The sequence below is a fragment of the Stegodyphus dumicola genome, chromosome 9 (assembly GCF_044657685.1).
Source record: "Stegodyphus dumicola isolate Sdum_Otavi_A_Nest chromosome 9, ASM4465768v1".
NCBI classification, from domain to species: Eukaryota; Metazoa; Arthropoda; class Arachnida; order Araneae; family Eresidae; genus Stegodyphus; species Stegodyphus dumicola.
In genome coordinates, this window is record NC_140776.1 from 65,592,437 (window position 1) to 65,611,107 (window position 18,671).

Consider the following 18,671-nt stretch of genomic DNA (forward strand, 5'->3'; position numbering starts at 1 on the left):
GATAAAAGCTATATTATATGGTAAAGAAGAAATCATATAAAATAAATATAAGATGAAAAATGCTCAAAAGTTACTTAGCTATATAAATAAATTAAGAATACTTTTCAAAATATACAGTATAAAACGTAAAAAGCAGAAGTACGAGAAAATATCCCCCTCCCCCCCAAAAAAAAAAACGCGAAAAATGAAAAAGTTCTTCAGAAGATATGTTGTTGCATACAAGACACTTGCAAAATTTGAAAGATTTTAATATTTATTTGCAAGGCATTGGAAATTAGAATGTGCCAGCATGGCTCATAGAATTGCTGAACTGCAATGTATTTGATCTTTATTGTGATTTGAGAAGACTTGCCTTGAGGGAGGATATTCAAGACATATTATATTTGAAACACATATGTATGGTAAGTTTTGGAGTCATCTGAGAGAAATATCCTAAAATAAGTTGTTAGTGAACATTATTCACTTTTTCATCTTAGCAGAAGCAAGTTTTAATCAAGTCAATACCTTACTGAGAAAAAACAAGGAATGGTTTCTTTAAAAGTCTTTAATTGCAATTTAAAGAAATATGTGTAAACCTTGATTATACTTGGTCAGTGAACCTATTTAGTTTATTTGGTCATGGAAATTAGAGAAATTAAAAGTTGAATTGAAATGGGAACACTGTACAATTCTTTTTCATAGGTAGATGTCAAAATCTCTTCTCAAATATCTAAAACTCCCATATATATGAATTTTTTTTGGACTGGATTTTTTTCCCCCACGCCAAGCAAAATACTACAATGTTAACAATAACCTACTTAAGTGAATTATTTCTCCCTTGAGCATCTATTTTCATCCACTGTGTACAGTTTCCTCTTAGGACAGGGTTGCAACTGTGGTTATCAACAGCTAAACGTTGACACTAAACAATGGAGAAGGAAGGTATGCACCTTCCTGTCCTTCTTCCTTCAAATACAAGAGCTACTTTTAGTGGTACAATACCACAAGTACTTACCACAAGTGGTCATAAAACTAAACTAACAGTAAAATTTAAATTAAAGCATAGGCTAGTAATCAAAGACTATATAATTATATTTAAACTAAGCTGGCTCAGAAAACTCTAACCAGTGTATCGATTTAAATGTCAGCAGCAATTAGCACAAAGCCAGGTAAATACAAATTTATCAGAGATGGCAGAAATACACTGTGGTGGTTTTTTAAGCTCAAAACATGCTGTTATGTTCAAAGTTTGTGTTTTAAGTGAAGAGGTTGTTTTAAATCTCTACCACTTTCTCTTAATACATCAGATGCAGTGATAATTCACTCTACATCTATTAAGAGTTTGGATATAACTAGAAGCATTACTATGCTTCCAAAGCAAGTTAAACTCCATAAACTACCATTGTCAATTTTTTGTACTGTATTGCTATCATTCCCATTAAAACTAAGATTATTCGGGAAATATGCAAAGCAGGCAGAATGCTTAGATATCTTTTCTTTTAAATTTATTTGTTTCAAACCAGTCGAAAAATTTATGTTCTGTAGGTCATAATTATTTTAATAAAAATAAAAGCCCAGAATTTCCTCAATTCAGGCTCGAAATTAAGCTCAGTTTAATTCTCAGCTTAGAAGTTCAGAAAAATTATCTGAATCGTACTTCAAATAGAATAAGTAAAATCTTTATTCAGAATATTGGTTATCTGTATTCATTTTTATCAAACCATCATATTAATTTTTAATTTTGTGCTTTGATTTTTAAATATATCCTAATGCTGCATCCACAAATATGACTGTATGATCATATAATTCTAATGTAGCAGATTCTAAATATGTTTCTAGGCAGATCCATAATACACTTTTTTCTTACACATTGTTGCCAATTTAAAGTTCTCTTGCTGTGCTTTAAACTGAAAAATACTTTTATTGCATATTCTTTGTTAAAACATTTGCTACCAAGCTGTTTGTCATTATGAGTCAAATAATTTAAAATGTAATCTTTTCTTTTAGCTTTTTATATTGAGCACTGAATTAAAAAAATATTTTACACTTTCTTTTTTTTTTTTTTTTTCTGTTGAAGTGGTCGCAAGTTATCATTTGCACATACACGCTTAGCTTCAGCTTTACTGGAAAAAGTTGCTGTAGCTGTTATAAATGATGAACCCGTGTTGTTAGTTGGTGAGACAGGCACAGGGAAAACATCTGTTGTGCAGCATCTTGCAGATTTAACGAGTAAGTTGAGATTCCTTTATCATATACAAATTATATATTTATATACACATATGAATTATAATCTTTATTATACCATTAACATGTGCAAAAAGAAGTACATAATAGTAAGAGGATTAGCTACTAATATTCTATTAAAAATTGTTTGTTAAATTAATATAGGATTTTTTATTGCCAGTGAAAGATTTTCTATTGAATTTTATTGTAAGTGGCAAATTTTCTGATGAAATTTTGAAATTTTGCAAAATCCTCAAAATAATCTGCATCACCACATAGCTTTGGCAGTAAAAACTTTTTAGCTTCTTTTAACTGTACAATTGTTGTACTGGAAAGATCCTTTCCTTAAAAGTTGGCTATGGCACACTAGTTGTACCATCTTTCTTTCCCTTTTTAGAGAAATCTTCCGAGCTTTCTGCTCAGACCGCCTGCAATAATGCAGTAGAAAAATAATTTCAGATTTGCTTGGGTTTATTCTATGCACATTTAAAAAATGTGATCAGAATTTGACTGATTCTAGATGTATTTTGTTGATGGCTTTTGTTTCAAAATATTGTATTTTCTAGGAACATAATAATACTTGTTACTTAATTGCATTCTTTTGTGCATACACACATATGCACAGTATTTGCTCAAAAATATGACTTTCCTTTACATTAGGGATAAATTTTAGGATAAAGTGCAGGCGAGTATTTGATGAGAAGTGCATTCTGATTGGAATGCACTTCTCATCAAATACAAGCTACTTAATTAAAGACAAGCTACTTAATTAAATGCAGTATTTTATTATCATATACCAAAGAATTACTAAAAATTAATGATAGATTAATACTTATGTTCTTTCATACATATAATTGCCCTGCATAGAGCCCCCAATGGTTTAACACTGCTGAACACTTGTTCTAGCTAGTTGGAATCCTGTTAAATGTGGAGGCTGTATGGGAGTTTTCATGGTTTTTATGGATATGAGGTAATTCCCTTAAATGCCTTCCACAAAGGCCACAGGTAAGATAGCCCTTGGATTGCTATGCCTCAACTAATAAACCGAACATTAACCCCTTCGCGCCGACTGTCACGTCTACGTGCCAGCAACGAACACACTCACTTCCTGGCTGACACACAGGCATGCCAACGCGTTTTCCTGTTCAGCCCCGACTGTCACGTATTTGTGCCAGTGACCTGGAACGTTTTAAAAACTATAATTTCTGCCACAAGATGGTACTGTATGTCCATGTGGTTTCAGATACATGTACATTAGACCTTCTACTCGAAATGAGAGAAGCATGACTCACATACACGTGTTTTTGATTATATAAACAAAAGGGGAAATAAATGTTTCCGAATGGCGTGATTTATGACATCTCTTTAAATTGCACTTTATTCACACGTGATAGCTGTTTATTGTAAGTAGAAGTTTTATATGCGCTAAAGCGTTGAGTATTTCCGTTTACAGTTCAGTTTTTAGAAAATAATTAGATCTTGTTAGACGTGAATTCTTTCTGTTTTTACCGTAGCAATGTCGAAGCGTCGAAAATGTTTAACAGAGCATGAAATAGCAGAAATGATGCAAAATATTTCAGTTATTGATTCTGAAACAGATCAATTTCTGATTGGACTATTTTTTTATCAGTCTCATTTTCTTATCAGTCTCTTCTGAACGATAAGAAAATGAGACGACGATGATTCGTTTGTTCACATTCCCGGAAAAATCCTCCAAAACGGCAAATGAGTTATTACGAGTGCAAGGAATGTAACGTAGGACTGTGTGTAGATCCCTGTTTTCAAATTTTTCATACGAAAAGAGAATTTTAAGTAATATATTTAGTTTTCAGATGTATAATGTTAAAAGTCATAAAATGGTGAGTAATGAAAATAAAGTGTGTAAAATATGCATTTAAACAAGATATTTCTTGTTTAAATGCATATTTAATTAAAGTATATATAAAATATCTATAAAGCATAAGCCGTTTAAATACTCTATAGAGCATTATTAAACAATGCGTTGATACTTCGGAAATTAAATGGATTTAGGTTTAATAGCAAAAAAGCCCCCGGCCCTGGACAGACGCTCGCGTAAGACACTGCAGGCCTCCGCGATAAGCGTGCGTTTGTGCTATCCGGGGTGAAGGGGTTAATGGTAATGCAGATTTAAGTGAAATTGCTTAAGTAGACATGGTTATCATAATTAATGGGAGTTAAGCAATTTATATACTAGCTGTGTGTAGTTTACAGTGTTAAACATTCTATAAATTACGGTAATTAAATTCCTTTCTCTCATTCTGCAACTTAAGCTATTCAAACAATCGATTGTAAAATTCTGCAAAAATTTGAATAAAAATGTAGCACAGAATAGGTTCTTATATTTGAGTAAGCATTGATAATGGGATAAAAAATGAGAAAGGTGAAGAAATAAACTTTAAAAAATTTCTTTTTTAACACTCGCTTATAAACTGCTGAGAAACAACAAAAAATTGCAAATAAATAGAAGTAAATAGGCTAAGCAGATTTTGAACATATAAAAATTATTGACTCAAATGCACAGAAAGTGATAAACAAGATTTCTGCCGTTCTAAATAATTCGATAAAAAAAATTTTACGATCCCATACTTTGCTATTTATTGTTTATGTGAACTGTTTGTTTATTTTGTTCTAAATAAAGAACAGTATGGAATTTAACTCTCAAATTTTGATATACTGAGAATTTTAATTCTTACTTATTTACTACGCATAGGCAGAAAAAAAGGAAAAATTCTGAAAGCATTTTAAACGAACAGTTTCACTACCTGATGCAACAGATGTATATTATCTGCGGATTGTAATTATTGAAATCATGGAAGCATTTCAGTTAATGAAAATTCTAAAATTATTGAAAATAATACAAGTCATTCTTTCAGATGTGTGGAATGATATCAGGTTGCCTTTAAAAATAGCTGCTGTTATTTCATGTTTGTGTAGAATTACAGAACAATGTGGATCTTAATGTCAGATCCAAAGAATTACCTCATATTCATACCTCATATCTGAAATTCCCATTTTCTAGAATGTCTCAGCTTGCTATTAAAATACTATTACGAAATGTTAAGGCGGGGTAAGGTAGCTTCCCTGCAAAGCAGTTTTAGGGTTGCCATAAAATGGCAAGCGAAGGTAGGGTTGCCACATTTGGCAACAAAATTGGAGATATACCATGGACGATTGGAGAACCTTCTGGAACGAATTCTTACCGGTTTAGCCCAGAATGTTCCCGAACACAAGCCGAAAGCTATATAAACCTTGCTGGTCCACAGTCAGTCAGTGTGTGTCTCTCATCGAGTGTGTCTGCCTCGTCTAGCGAGCTGATAGTCAGTCATTGAGTGAGTGTCTCGAAGTCTAGCGCCAAGGTGGTCGTTGAGTGCATTGAGAGAGTCTTTTAGTGCATCACAAATTAGTGCATCGTCGAGTTTTGTCTTAGACTGTGCTGAGTCGAGAGCTATACTCTTGTGTATTATCGAGTGCATCGTGTGGAGAGTCTTGAGAGTACGTGGAGTTCTGAGAACAACGAAGCAGAGTTGAGCTGTACTCGGGTGCTTTGAAGTGAAGCTGTCTCCACCATTATTGCCTGACAGTGTAAAGGCTGTGTCACTGATTGTTCCAACGTTTTTATAGTAGATCTCCGACGACTGTAAAAAGTGTTATTAGAGCTGTCCTGATTAACATTGGCTAAATAAAGTGTGTTTCGATATATCATCAAGTGTCGTCATTATTCATTCCAAATCCACGAACCCCGTACGAACGTGTGCGAAGAAAATAACACAACAACTGGTGTCAGAAAAGGAAAAACTTAACAATATCTTCTGAAATGCCTAGTTTATAGGAGGAAGAAGATGAGACTATTAAGTTATTTCCTGACATTTATGTTAGCTTAACATAAAAAATGTAATAAAATAAGTAGTTGATGATATTGAAATATATAAATGAGATTTTAAACAAAAGAAAATAAATGTTGAAGAAAACACAAATATAACAACCTAATTAAAAGCACAGAACAGCATCTGACAACATGCAAATTTTACTAGATCTGTGATGGGGACAAAACACCATTTGAAAATGTCTTCTAGTTAGAAAGTGGTGATAAAGAAGAAAGTGGAATCGTGCTTAAAATAAGAGTATTTTATTCTGATCTTAGAAGGTTAACATTATGTACCTCTAAATGAGAAAAAGCATTTTTATTTTGTATATTACTTTATTTTTAATGATTTAAAGGTTTTATATAAAACAATGCCTCAGATTTTCAATAAAACTGCAATCTTTTCTTATTACGTGAACTTATTTGAGAAAGCGAATACTATACATTCTATACCCTTAAAAAGGAAGCTGTAGAGGTAACAGTTAAATTCCTGTAGCTGAAACAAAAGTAAACTATCTGTCGAGCTTTAAGAATTCTTTTCTTCTGATAATTTTGGATCGAAAATTATTCACACTAACTTTTGCCATGCCAAACATTACAATCTATCTGTTTAAAGTAATTGTGATCAAATTCCATGCTTTATTTATATTACATCATATACAGTCAAAAGTCGTTAATCCGGACTCGTCGGGACTTCGGCGATTCCGGATTATAGATCATCAGCTTAAATCTGGTAAAATGGCATGCAGAAATTATAAAATTAAAAATATGAAACCGTAATTTACGAAATAAAGAACAATTATGATCTAAAGTGTATCAAAATTAAAAAAAAAAGCATATTATTTATTTGTTTACTTTATTAAACATTTCTTTCAATGTAAGTTGTTTAAGTTGCTTCGTTTTTTATGTGATAATACATTCTCTTTAATTCTATAAACAGACATAATTTCTTGTTCAGTTACAAAGTTCCGCTGTTCAAGTCCTATAATTGCTGTGTCGAGAATACCGACTAATTTGTTAATCGAAATTTTTTCGTTTTCAATAACCTCTGTCACTTTCTTCGCTATCGGAAGCGAATTATAATAACGAGGCATTTGATTTAAATCATATCAAAGATGGAGTACATCGAAATGAAATACTTCATTTAGTAAGCAATTATAAGCCAAATAAAATAAAAACATCTGCCCTGAAGATAAGGATAGTGCTGACAGATCAACTTCCAATTCATTGTGCGCTGCGCTATGGCGTTAAAGATAAACAAAGTTTAGATAAACAAAGGATATGCCTTTATCCATTTTTTGCAGCAATTCCACTTTTTGTTTAAAGGACTCCGAAACATACTTTTGCTTTGTAGATCCATTACATATTAGTAAATATAAATCAGAAATTCTATTTGACATAATCGAAAGTTCAAGCTTACTTTTATAAAATTGCTCTAACAGTCTGCAAAAAATAATAAGCCGGATCCAATTCGAAGATTAAGGAACAACGCAATCTGCAACGTTAACTAAAATAGATAATTAGATAATTTTTGCTTAGCTTATACCGTCCGTTATACATTAAACGCGCATTCGTAAACGTTTTTTGCGCACGCAAATTCGCAGCCGCAATGTGACGCATGCGCAGAAAGTTTGTAGCTTTGATGTCTGGATTATAGATCATTCCGGATTATGGGTGTCCGAATTAACGACTTTTGACTGTATACTATACTTACCTTTTATTTAATCCAAACTGCTGACACCATTTTGTAAATATTTTTTGTTTTTGTAAGGTGCACATAATTTGATTTCAACTGACACTCAATGAGACACTGAATATAACTTTCAATTTTAAATATTTGAGGTATAAATGCACACAAAATGGTCTGGATATTTTTTCAGATTATTGTGCTAGGGGTTTAAAATTAACAGGCTTTATATGCAAGAAGGTATGTAACTGAAACTTCTGATTTCTGTGATTTGAAAGAATATGAAAGTCCAAGGGAAAATTACGATTGAAGTAATAAAAAAAGAATCCTCACCTTATCTGTTCCGGAAATGAATTAGATAATATATTTAAGAGCTCATTCACACATGTTTTGGGAATTAATAAATCTGGGGGGGGGAGGGCTCAGTCATATATTAAAGAATTATAACTAAAAGGTAGAATTCTGATGTAATACAAGATTTAAAAATATGACTTGCAATGTGTCCAAAATAAAGTTAAGCAGGTAAACAATTTGTAGCATTTTTATTATTGGAAGAAAGAGCTCCAAAAGTCTGGTGATGGCAGAAAAAATTTAAAAGGAACAGAAGACTTTTTGAGGTAAGTGGGCTATATTCATGTTACCTGCGGAGAAAACCATGAAAACAACCCTGCAGCCAATCAGTTCACCATGAATCTGCTTTAAATGACCTGTTGTCAGTGTGATTATGGCAAAGCCTCAAGGCCTATCTGCCTAAGAGAAGGGATGCCTTCCTGGAGGACTTTCTAAGGGAAACTGGCTCGTATACATGTTACACATGGGGAAAACCACGAAAACGCCCATGCAAGCCAGCTCGTTTGCAGGATTCGAACCTCAGATTGAACTACCAGTGTTCAGTGACTTTACCGCTCGGCCGCTGGGGGGCCTTTCATTAATTCTGAAATAAATCCTCACTGAATTCAGGGCTTCTTCATTAATGCATTGTGCATATAGCAAAATCATTTTCCTCAAAGTTAAAAAATGCAAAAATGTGTAGATGTAGTTCAGATTAAAAAAGTATGTATAATTTAAACAAACCGAAACGTTATAATTAAAAGGGAAGAATTAAACAAATGTTAGTTCAAATTATTTCTATTATGCTTACTAAGTTGATACATGATATAGTTATTTTTTTAAAAAGCTGGTGATTTTTGCTTGTGACAATTATTGAATGCAATTTTTGAAAAGTTTTGCAGTAAGGAGTACAGGGTTTTTCATTGCCTGGTGTAAAGTGTCCTTTTCTTTCTTCCTGTGGTCAGTTTCCAGGCAGAAATGTGCAGTTCCTTTTCCTTTTTTTAACAGTTTGTTTAACTTTCTATAAGGTGCTTTATGTTCTTCACTATTGCTGCTTTCACTGTCAGCTGGTGTTATAAATCATTTAATCCTTCATCTGATATTTTTTGATGAATTCTTCGATTTGTTCTTCTTCCATATCTGAAAACTTTTCACTGCTAGTTGCTTTTGTTAGTTCAAGCTTTTAATGTATTTTCCTTCTTTCCCAGTTGTGGAATTCTTATCGCAACTTGAGCAACCTTTGCTGAAGTATGCTGAAAACTTTGGCACTAGACCAAATCTTTTCTTAATTCTCCCCTATTGTTCTTATGCTAAATTCATTTATAGCTATTTTTTTTTTCTTTTTTTCTTTTGATTTCCAATTTATCTTAAAATTTCAGTTTTCAGAGATAATGTCAAAATTTTGCATTTCTTGTTATTTTATCATCTTCACTCTTTCTTTCAGATGCCATGTTAAATTTCTGAAATTAAAAGAAATACAAATGTGGAAGTATTAAATATGTGATTAAAGCTCTGGATAAGTATTAAATATGTGATTACAGCTCTGCTAATGTGAATGAAATGATTGCAGCTTAGCTTGGTTCATTTAGTTAGTGGGAAGTACCAAGTACAGTTGCCATACATGGATATGGAATAGTCTCTTTTAATGAGTAGCTTGCCATACCAATGCAACTGACACTCTGCAATATGAATAAAATTCTAGTGGAGGGCAAATTAAATGGAAACTATTAAGTTATTACTAACATGTTCAAGATCATGTTCCACAAATCTGTGCTTGGCAACGATTAACTGTATTTAATTTTTCATTTTATATTATTGTGTATTAACAGTATTTTATGTTATTGCATAAATATATATATTTTTTTATCCTTTCATTCTATGGTTTTTATAAACAAACTGCAATATTTTTTTGACTTTAACAGTCAAATTTTTAGAATATGGCAAATTCTGGAAACCATGCACTTTATTCTTCAGGCAAACAACATTCTCATTTGCATATGCATTCTTTTTGTAATATTCCAAGTTCGTACAGTTTTTATAAATAAACTGTGATATTTTTGTCTTAAGTCAGTTTTAAGCATAATTTTAAAATATGCACTTGTGGCATCTGCCAAAAATGGAAGAAACTTCGGTTAAGTTTCTGCAAGATGATCCTGAGTCTCTACAACTCTGATTTTTTTTAAAGGAAAAACAGATCGTTGTGTACATGGGAAGAAGAATAGTGCAAAAAAAAAAAAAAAAAAAAAAAAAAAAAAAAAAAAAAAAAAAAAGTGGAAAAATTTGGAAACAAATATATTTGTTTTATTTTTTATTCAATAATTAAAATTTGCATTTTAAATTGCTAATTATGTTTTCTTTTCATATGTTAATATTTGCCAACTTATGATAAATATCAATAGTTTGGGAATCTTTTTAAAGATAGTTGTATAAACCACCAACTTGCACCTGATATGTAATTTTTACTTTTTCATTCATAAAAAATCGCGAGATGGTTGTGTTGATATATAAGTACCATATGGCTAATATTATTACATTAATTATATGCGAGGTTCTTGGATTGACTAATTTATTATAAGAATGAGTTTTTGAATTGCTTTATCACATATAGTAAATATATTGCTTTTCCAATTTATCAATCTGATTTGTTTTGAATTTTTTTGGTATTGTTTTTGAAATCCTCTTGAATGTTATAATACATACTTTTTTTTATTTTATTATATTAAAAAAGTCCCTTCGTGTTATTTCTGTGCCAAATATGTTCTTCAAAATAAAATTAAAAGTGATAAATGATAAAACTCATGATAAATTATTTTATTGAACTTTAACATGAGAGAGTTTAGGCTGGGTTTCTGTTGCATTGTGCAATACTTCACAGTTAAGTTGACGTAAGTCCATATTGAGCCTGATATTAAAAAGTCCTGATCTGATTCTTGAGACAGGTGATGATAGTGATATAAAAAGAAAAGAAAGGCCTTGTCTTTTCGAGAAATTAGAGGCTATTCATTGCTGGTAGAGAGTCAGATGGGTCTATAGGTTATCTAAGATTTCTAAAAATCTGAAAAATAGTGTAATCTTACAGTAGAGTGTATTGAGAAACATAAAAGTCACAGAAAATAATTTTCTAAAGCACATAGAAGCAGATATTAGTTATCTGTGATTAGATATTGTAATCACAGTGATGAGATTGAGACTGAACTCAGTGTCAATCTCATCTCTGTGATTCTGTGCTTTACTGCTCAACTGTGATCATCTGTGGGCAAAGTGAAGATGAGTCATGTAATTTCTAATACCCAGTCCTAGTGAGCTTAGAAACTGCAAAATTTAGTTAATTTTAACATTTTGCATAATTTTGACAAGTGCTAGTTTAAGCTTATCAAACCTTGATTTTGACATTCTTGCTAATGTCAGTGATTGGTGATTAAGTGAATAATAGCAATGCTGATAAATCTTTTTAAATGACCTTTTTAAAGATAGTTGTATAAACCACCAACTTGCACCTGATATGTAATTTTTACTTTTTCATTCATAAAAAATTTCGAGATGGTTGTGTTGATATATAAGTACCATATGGCTAATATTATTTATTACATTAATTTTATGCAAGTTTCTTGGATTGACTAATTTATTATAAGAATGAGTTTTTGAATTGCTTTATCACATATAGTAAATATGTTGCTTTTCCAATTTATCAATCTGATTTGTTTTGAATTTTTTTGGTATTGTTTTTGAAATCCTCTTGAATTTTATTATAGATATTTTTTTTTATTTTGCTTTGTATTTATTGGAATAATAAGATATTTAATAAATCATTGTATTTTTGTCATCAGATAATAAACTGACTGTGATCAATATGAGTCAACAAAGTGACTCTGTGGATCTGCTTGGAGGGTAATATTCTTTATATCATTTAATGTTTGATATATTTAATGAATTAATTTTGCAAAATACTTTGTAAAAAAGAAATTTATTTTTAGTGCAAAACTAATTTTTATTTATTTTTTAAATTTAGATACAAGCCAGTGGATCTTATTCAAGTCATTCATCCAATTAGAGAAGCTTTTCTTGAATTTTTCCCTCTAGTAATAAATGCTGACAAAAATGCTAAATTTTTACAACATATATCTGTAAGTTTTTTTTTAATAATTTGTATTTGTTTATTTTTATAGTTTTAGGCATAATTTTGAATATTTTTTACCTAACTCATTAATAAAAATTATACTGTCAGTTACAATTTTAAGTAAAGAAGTATGATTAGTAATACCCTTAGCATTTTTAATTCAATGACACTTTGGCAGTAATTGACAATTTTATTCAGAGAAATCAAGCTTACATGCTCAATTTCAAATCACAAAATGTTAACATTTCAAGTAACCTTTAATAGAAAATATTAACTGTAAAAAACTCTCTGCCAAATTGGTTTTTTCCTTGGGCCTGGGGAGCTTCAAGGGGCAATAAGTAGTGAATCAATTCTAATAGATTACACTCTTTCTTTATTTAAATTCTACTTACCAGATATTATGCATTAACAATAATAAACACATATAATTATATATGAATTTACTTTCAGAACTGCTATTATAAAAGGAAATATGAAGAACTACTTGGACTTATGCTTCATGCACAAAAAAATATTGTTGATCTATTTGAAAAAAGTAAGTTTTGTATATTATTTATTGCCTAAGTATTAAAGAAAATTTGTTGGGTTAAAAATGTGCTGAATTATTGTATAATTTTTTTAAATCTTAATTAAGTCATACTAAAGATCCAAATGTCTAATTCAGGTAGATAGATTACTTTTTGATTTATTAACTTTTGAGCATAATTTTGTCCTATTATAGTTATATATATTATATTATTATAAAAATATGAAAATGGTTATAGATAAATTTCTAAAATGCAATTCTTTTTTCTGGACTGTCTCAGCTAACCTTTTAACTGTCATGCCCGAAATAATCTCGGGCACAGCACTGGTATTCCAAAATGTCACGCCCGAATATTACTCAGGAATATACATCGTGAGAAGTTTATTTTTTTTTGGGCTTCAGTTCAACAGATGGCAGCATTTGACTGATAGTTTTAAAGGATAGAGGTTAAAGTTCAAAGTGCACGACCTTTTTTTGGTCTTTTGACTTTGAGGCAAACATTTCATTTTTGGAGTAAAAAAAATTGACAAATTATGCACCCAAATCATCAAAATAACTTGACAGTTAAAAGGTTAAACTGAATGAAGATTTTTCTTTAATTGCTGTTTTTTGAATTATTAGTAAAGTGAACAAAGCCCACTGCTAATTTTGTTCAGAGTTTCCTATGCTAAATTTATAAAGTCTTTATACACTAAATTTTGTAATTATTTTAAAATTTTGATGCATACCTTAATTGACAATGTATTATGTTATTCATGTATGTTATAAAATAATCTGTGATGAGTTTAAGATATTTTGTAAAAGTCTACAGTTTCACTTAGAAAGGAAGATGAATTGTAAAAATGAGATAATTTCTGAAGTACCTAAAAGAACTCTGCTGCAAATCGATGTTCTCATGGCCTGAAGAACTATTTAAAAATCCAGCTTTCTCAAGTTAAGAAGTAAATTACTTCTTTACAAGAGTCTTAAAAGATCTGCTGTAATGTATGTCTTAGAAGCTTGGGGGCTGATTTTATGTAATGAGGAAGCTTTGGAGATTTTTGAGAAAAGGATATTGCATTGTATACTTGGTAGGGTCCATGTGAATGGATTGTGGAGAAGGAGATCTAACTTAGAGCTATACAAGATTCATAGACAGCCTGATGTAGTATAATTCTTCAAACTACAGAGACTTAAATGAGCAGGTTATCTGGCAGGAATTCATGAAGACCGATATTGTAAGAAAAATATTTCTTACAAAGCCCATGGGAACCAGACCTCAGGGTAGAATCGATTGTGTTGGTGAAATGGATCGATTGTGTTGAAAATGACCTAAACATTCTAAATGTCACAAACTGCAAAACAGTTGCCAGAAGCAGAGATGCCTGGAGAAGGTCAGGGCCCAACCTGGGTTATTGAGCCACCGAAGAAGAAGATCGAGTTTAAGATGAGATGCTTTACTGTGAACTATTTAAATATGTGTTTAATTAAAGAGTATTGAACTTTTCATAAAATATTCCGGTTGAATTTGGCTAAATTATTTTGCATTTATTATAGAAATTTTTTTATGGAAATCTGTATGCACATTTCTTAATTTCATTTTAAAGCCCTTACTTTTTGCTATTTTATATATCTGCAGTACCAAACTTTTTGAATTTTTTTCTTTGAATTACTGAGAATATGTTTGAATGTGTTTAAAGAAGCAGGAAGGCTTATTAGTTTAAAATACAGTTAGTTGAGAAATTATTGATCTTATTCATAAAGAAGTAAATTATTTAACAGTAATATAATTGATGTTTGGAGTCAGTAATGCAGCAAATGCTTATTTATATGATTTAAAGTATTGGAGATTTAATAATTAATGGAAAATTCTGTATATTTAATTTTTTACTTGTGTTTTTCACTTGATAATAATTTTAAAAAAAATGTATCAAATGATTCATGGATTTTTTTTTGCTGAGTGTTTCCAACCAAGTCTCAGCTAATGCACATAAAATTCTCCATTAGCCAAATTTTAATTATTGAAAAAAATCGATAACCTTTTATGAAAAATTCAAGCAGTCTTAAAAATCATATTAAACACCTGATTATTTAAGTACTCGCCATAAAGCTTACTAAGTAATTTATTACCATTAAATCACCATATACTTAATATATATAGTCACTATATATAGTCATTTATTGACCCATAAATGATTTATTCCAATAAATCACTATATATAGTCATCTATAGGCAAATTAAAATATGCATGTTGACAAATCAAATAGATTAACCCTTTGTGGTCATACAAGTTTATGCATAAGTATCATGCTGGTCCGAATTAATTTTTGTTGAATGAACAGTAGTACATAATATGCAAGATTATGAAGTTTGTTGACTTAGCATAATATGAGATCAGATTGGTTCTTTGCCGAGGTGTTTAAGAGCAGACATATGACTGGAATGGTAAAAAAGCTTTGGTGGTTGAGAGTAGACGTATGACTAGAATGGTAAAAAAAAGTTTTGGTGTCTGAGAGTAGATATATGGCCACAACAGGTTAATTTTATTTTAGAATACCAGGAACATTTCTTTAATCTCTTTACTTTGTTTGGAGAATTTCTATATAAGTTACTTTACAGAGAAATTGCTCTGATTTATCTTTAGCACTGGGGTATTATGAAAAAAAAAAAAATTATTATTGAATTGAGTATCTGAATATAATTATTGAATGATGTTCAGTGTTTATGTACCTGTAAAAAAATTTTTAAACATGTGTAATTTTTTTTTTGGTTAGAAAGGAATGGGAAATATAGTATATATATATATATATATATATATATATATATATATATATATGTTTGTATTAATAATTTGTTTTAAAAAGAAAATATGCATTTTTGGCTGCATTATGATGTTTTTTAAATTTGCATACAAATATATCTGCGTTTTGTTAAAATAAAAGCAGACACATATTTTTATTCTTATTTTAATGTTTCCTTTCAGAATACAGCTCATCAGCAAAGCATGTTATGATGATCAGTAAATGGAGAACACTGGGTGAGAAAATTCAAAGAATAAAACAACAAATGCAACAAATGAAAAATGCACTTGCATTTAAGTTTATAGAGGTAAATATTTTAAAATATATTTATACCTTTGTACTCCATAAATTATAAAAAGTTTACTGTTTCGGAAGAAATAGGTCTGATTTGCTTTATTCGGGGACTTAAGCCAAAACAGGTTAATTACAGAAAATAGATTATAAGATTTCTTTTTTGATAAATTGTACAAAAGTAACAAAGTTGCTCTGGAAATGTTTTAAGAATTATATTTGATTAGAATTTTTTTAAAGTTATCTTTAATGTTATTTTTTTATTCTTTCTCATATTGATAATGAATTGATGAGTTCAATCAACTTAATAATAAGAACGTAAATGCTCCTTTCCCCCCTTCTTTGATTTTGAGAGTCTTAAAATTTTGTTAACTTGCAATTATTTGTAAAATTATCATGTAAATTATATTGAAGGAAACTTTTAATAATCAACAAGCTTAATTTTTTTTCTTTTTAATTAAAAGGGTGCATTGATTAAAGCAATGAAAAATGGTGAGTGGCTATTATTGGATGAAATTAATCTAGCTGAGGCTGAGACTCTTGAATGTTTGGCTGGTATTTTAGAAAAAGATGACAATACACTTCTTTTACTGGAAAAAGGGTTTGTATTTCCAAAGCTGTAATTTTTAATCCTACATATTTTAATGATTAAATCAGTGATAATTTTTTTTTTTTGTAAATTGTTATTACAGTAAATAATATTGTTGTGAGATTTTAATAAAGCTTACTTCTAATAAGATTTATCTCCTTCATTTAATAAAGATGTAAATTGGTTTCCAATAAAAATATTAAATGTTTATTTGTCATATAAAGTTAAACTTTAGCTGTTCGATAAGTCAAATTTAATGTCAAAATGTAGAATTTGAAATGAATATTGACTTCCAATAAATTAAATTTTTAGTCATGCTTTGTTAAGCTTTGGCTTATTGAAGTTTCCCTATATGTGTGTTTTGGTGAATTTCAAATTCTAAAAGAAAAACTGTTTTAAAAGCATTATTTCATATTTTTAAGGTTGATTTGCACCTGATAGAAACTTGAATTATGCAAGTGCCAAGTATTACATTTGCTAGGATAAAAAATTTCTGCATTTTAGTGTGTAGAATTAATGTTTGACCCTTTGATGTACTTGATATTATTTTTGTGTTCACTAAAATACTGTAGAAATCAAATATTATGATTCACTCACAGAACCATTGCACATCTAGGACTGAGGTAGTAGGGGGAAAACTTGCCTTTTTTCCGTGTGCGTTTCCAATAAATGACGAAATTTGTGAATTAAAAAAAAATCCTATTTAAGAATTGCATTATATGTAATTTTTTTACATTATTTTACAAAGTAAATCGCCAGAAAAAATGAAAAAAATAACATTTGTGTATTTTTTTTAATAGCAGTGACAACATAAGAGCGTACATAATAAGGACATGCGAATGAATGGATAAAAAAACTTTGGGATTTTTTTTTTAAATGTCAAAGAAAAATTTGTTAAACTGCTCAAAGCATATTTTCTCTTTTTAATACATGCATAAACCAACATTGCACATTTCGCACATGTATCTTGTTCTACACGGGTGCAGCCAGCTCAAACTATGGAGGGGGGGGGTTGCGACTCCTATGGCTATACTGTTCTACCTATTACAGCATCTTCAAGTATATAGGAGATTTTTACGTGACAAATATATTTTGTTAATGGCAGTTACCTGAATATAAATAATAATTATATTATGAATTTTATTAATAATAAAATTATGTACCATAATTATGGATGTATTGCATTTCATTATTGTATTTATAATTATTACCTTACAAACATACTAAAAGCGTAATTCAATATTTTTATTTTATTATAATTTTAAATTCATCTTGCTTTGGTTTCACAATACAACTATAAAGATAAATAAATACATAAAATCCATATTTCTGTTGTATATGATTATATAATAAAGATATTGAATTAAATTCAATATTTTTATTTTATTATAATTTTAAATTCATCTTGCTTTGGTTTCACAATACAACTATAAAGATAAATAAATACATAAAATCCATATTTCTGTTGTATATGATTATATAATAAAGATATTGAATTAAATACATAAAGATTGTAAATACATCATTTATTTTGGACATGAACTTAAACTGCAAATAATTGGTTTTTTTTTAAAAGGCAAAAATTTTTCTGGCCTTTCATTAGGGTTCGGGAATTAAAATATTCCCGAATTCCATTTTCCGTGGCAGTAAACTAGCAAACTATATCAATAATTTTGTCAGTTGCTATTTCTTTGGTATAATGAATGTGCATTAATGCCAAAGAATTCTCTTCTTGTAACCCCATGGCTCAACGAGTGCCACCCAGCAGCCGCCGGAATAAACACCAGCCAAAAAAAAAAGGTAGTAGTCTTCAGTCGATGTTACCGGGAGTCAGGAACTAAGCATGCCGTTTCCCTGAGATGTTGTTCCCTGAGATTTACTTTGCAACTTAAATGTGTAATTATAATGCCCTTAATTGTAATGTTTTATCTTAATTCTGTTTTGTTAATTAAAACTATTTAAAAAGGCCAAGTGAGTCTTTTGTTTATGGTAGTTTCGGTTATAGTTGGGTACCCAACGTGCGGCTCGAATGATTTATCCAGTTGAGAATTGCATAAAGTAGCGGTTTTATCTTCACCCGAAGGTTTTTTTTGAACATTGCAGGGTTTCATCTTCACCCAAAGATAACAGATAAGCATTTAATAAGAAAGAGATTTTCACTTAATAAGCATTTAATAAAGAGATAACAGAGTGAAACAATACAAAATTCTAATTATAACGTCGTTAATACTTTAATAATGGAATAAAATGTGTCATTGAAAACGA

The 18,671-nt window shown here is 30.0% G+C and overlaps 1 protein-coding gene across 1 annotated transcript in view; it reads left to right on the forward strand.

Moving 5' to 3' along the window:
* The window catches only part of LOC118195958 (midasin), a 589,327-nt gene that overhangs the window by 66,122 nt on the left and 504,534 nt on the right, over nt 1-18,671 (forward strand). The window contains exons 13-18 of the mRNA XM_085823548.1: nt 2,057-2,208; nt 11,930-11,990; nt 12,112-12,226; nt 12,670-12,754; nt 15,709-15,833; nt 16,282-16,418. Of these exons, the coding sequence (XP_085679674.1) occupies nt 2,057-2,208; nt 11,930-11,990; nt 12,112-12,226; nt 12,670-12,754; nt 15,709-15,833; nt 16,282-16,418 (675 nt within the window). The remainder of the gene's footprint in view (nt 1-2,056; nt 2,209-11,929; nt 11,991-12,111; nt 12,227-12,669; nt 12,755-15,708; nt 15,834-16,281; nt 16,419-18,671) is intronic.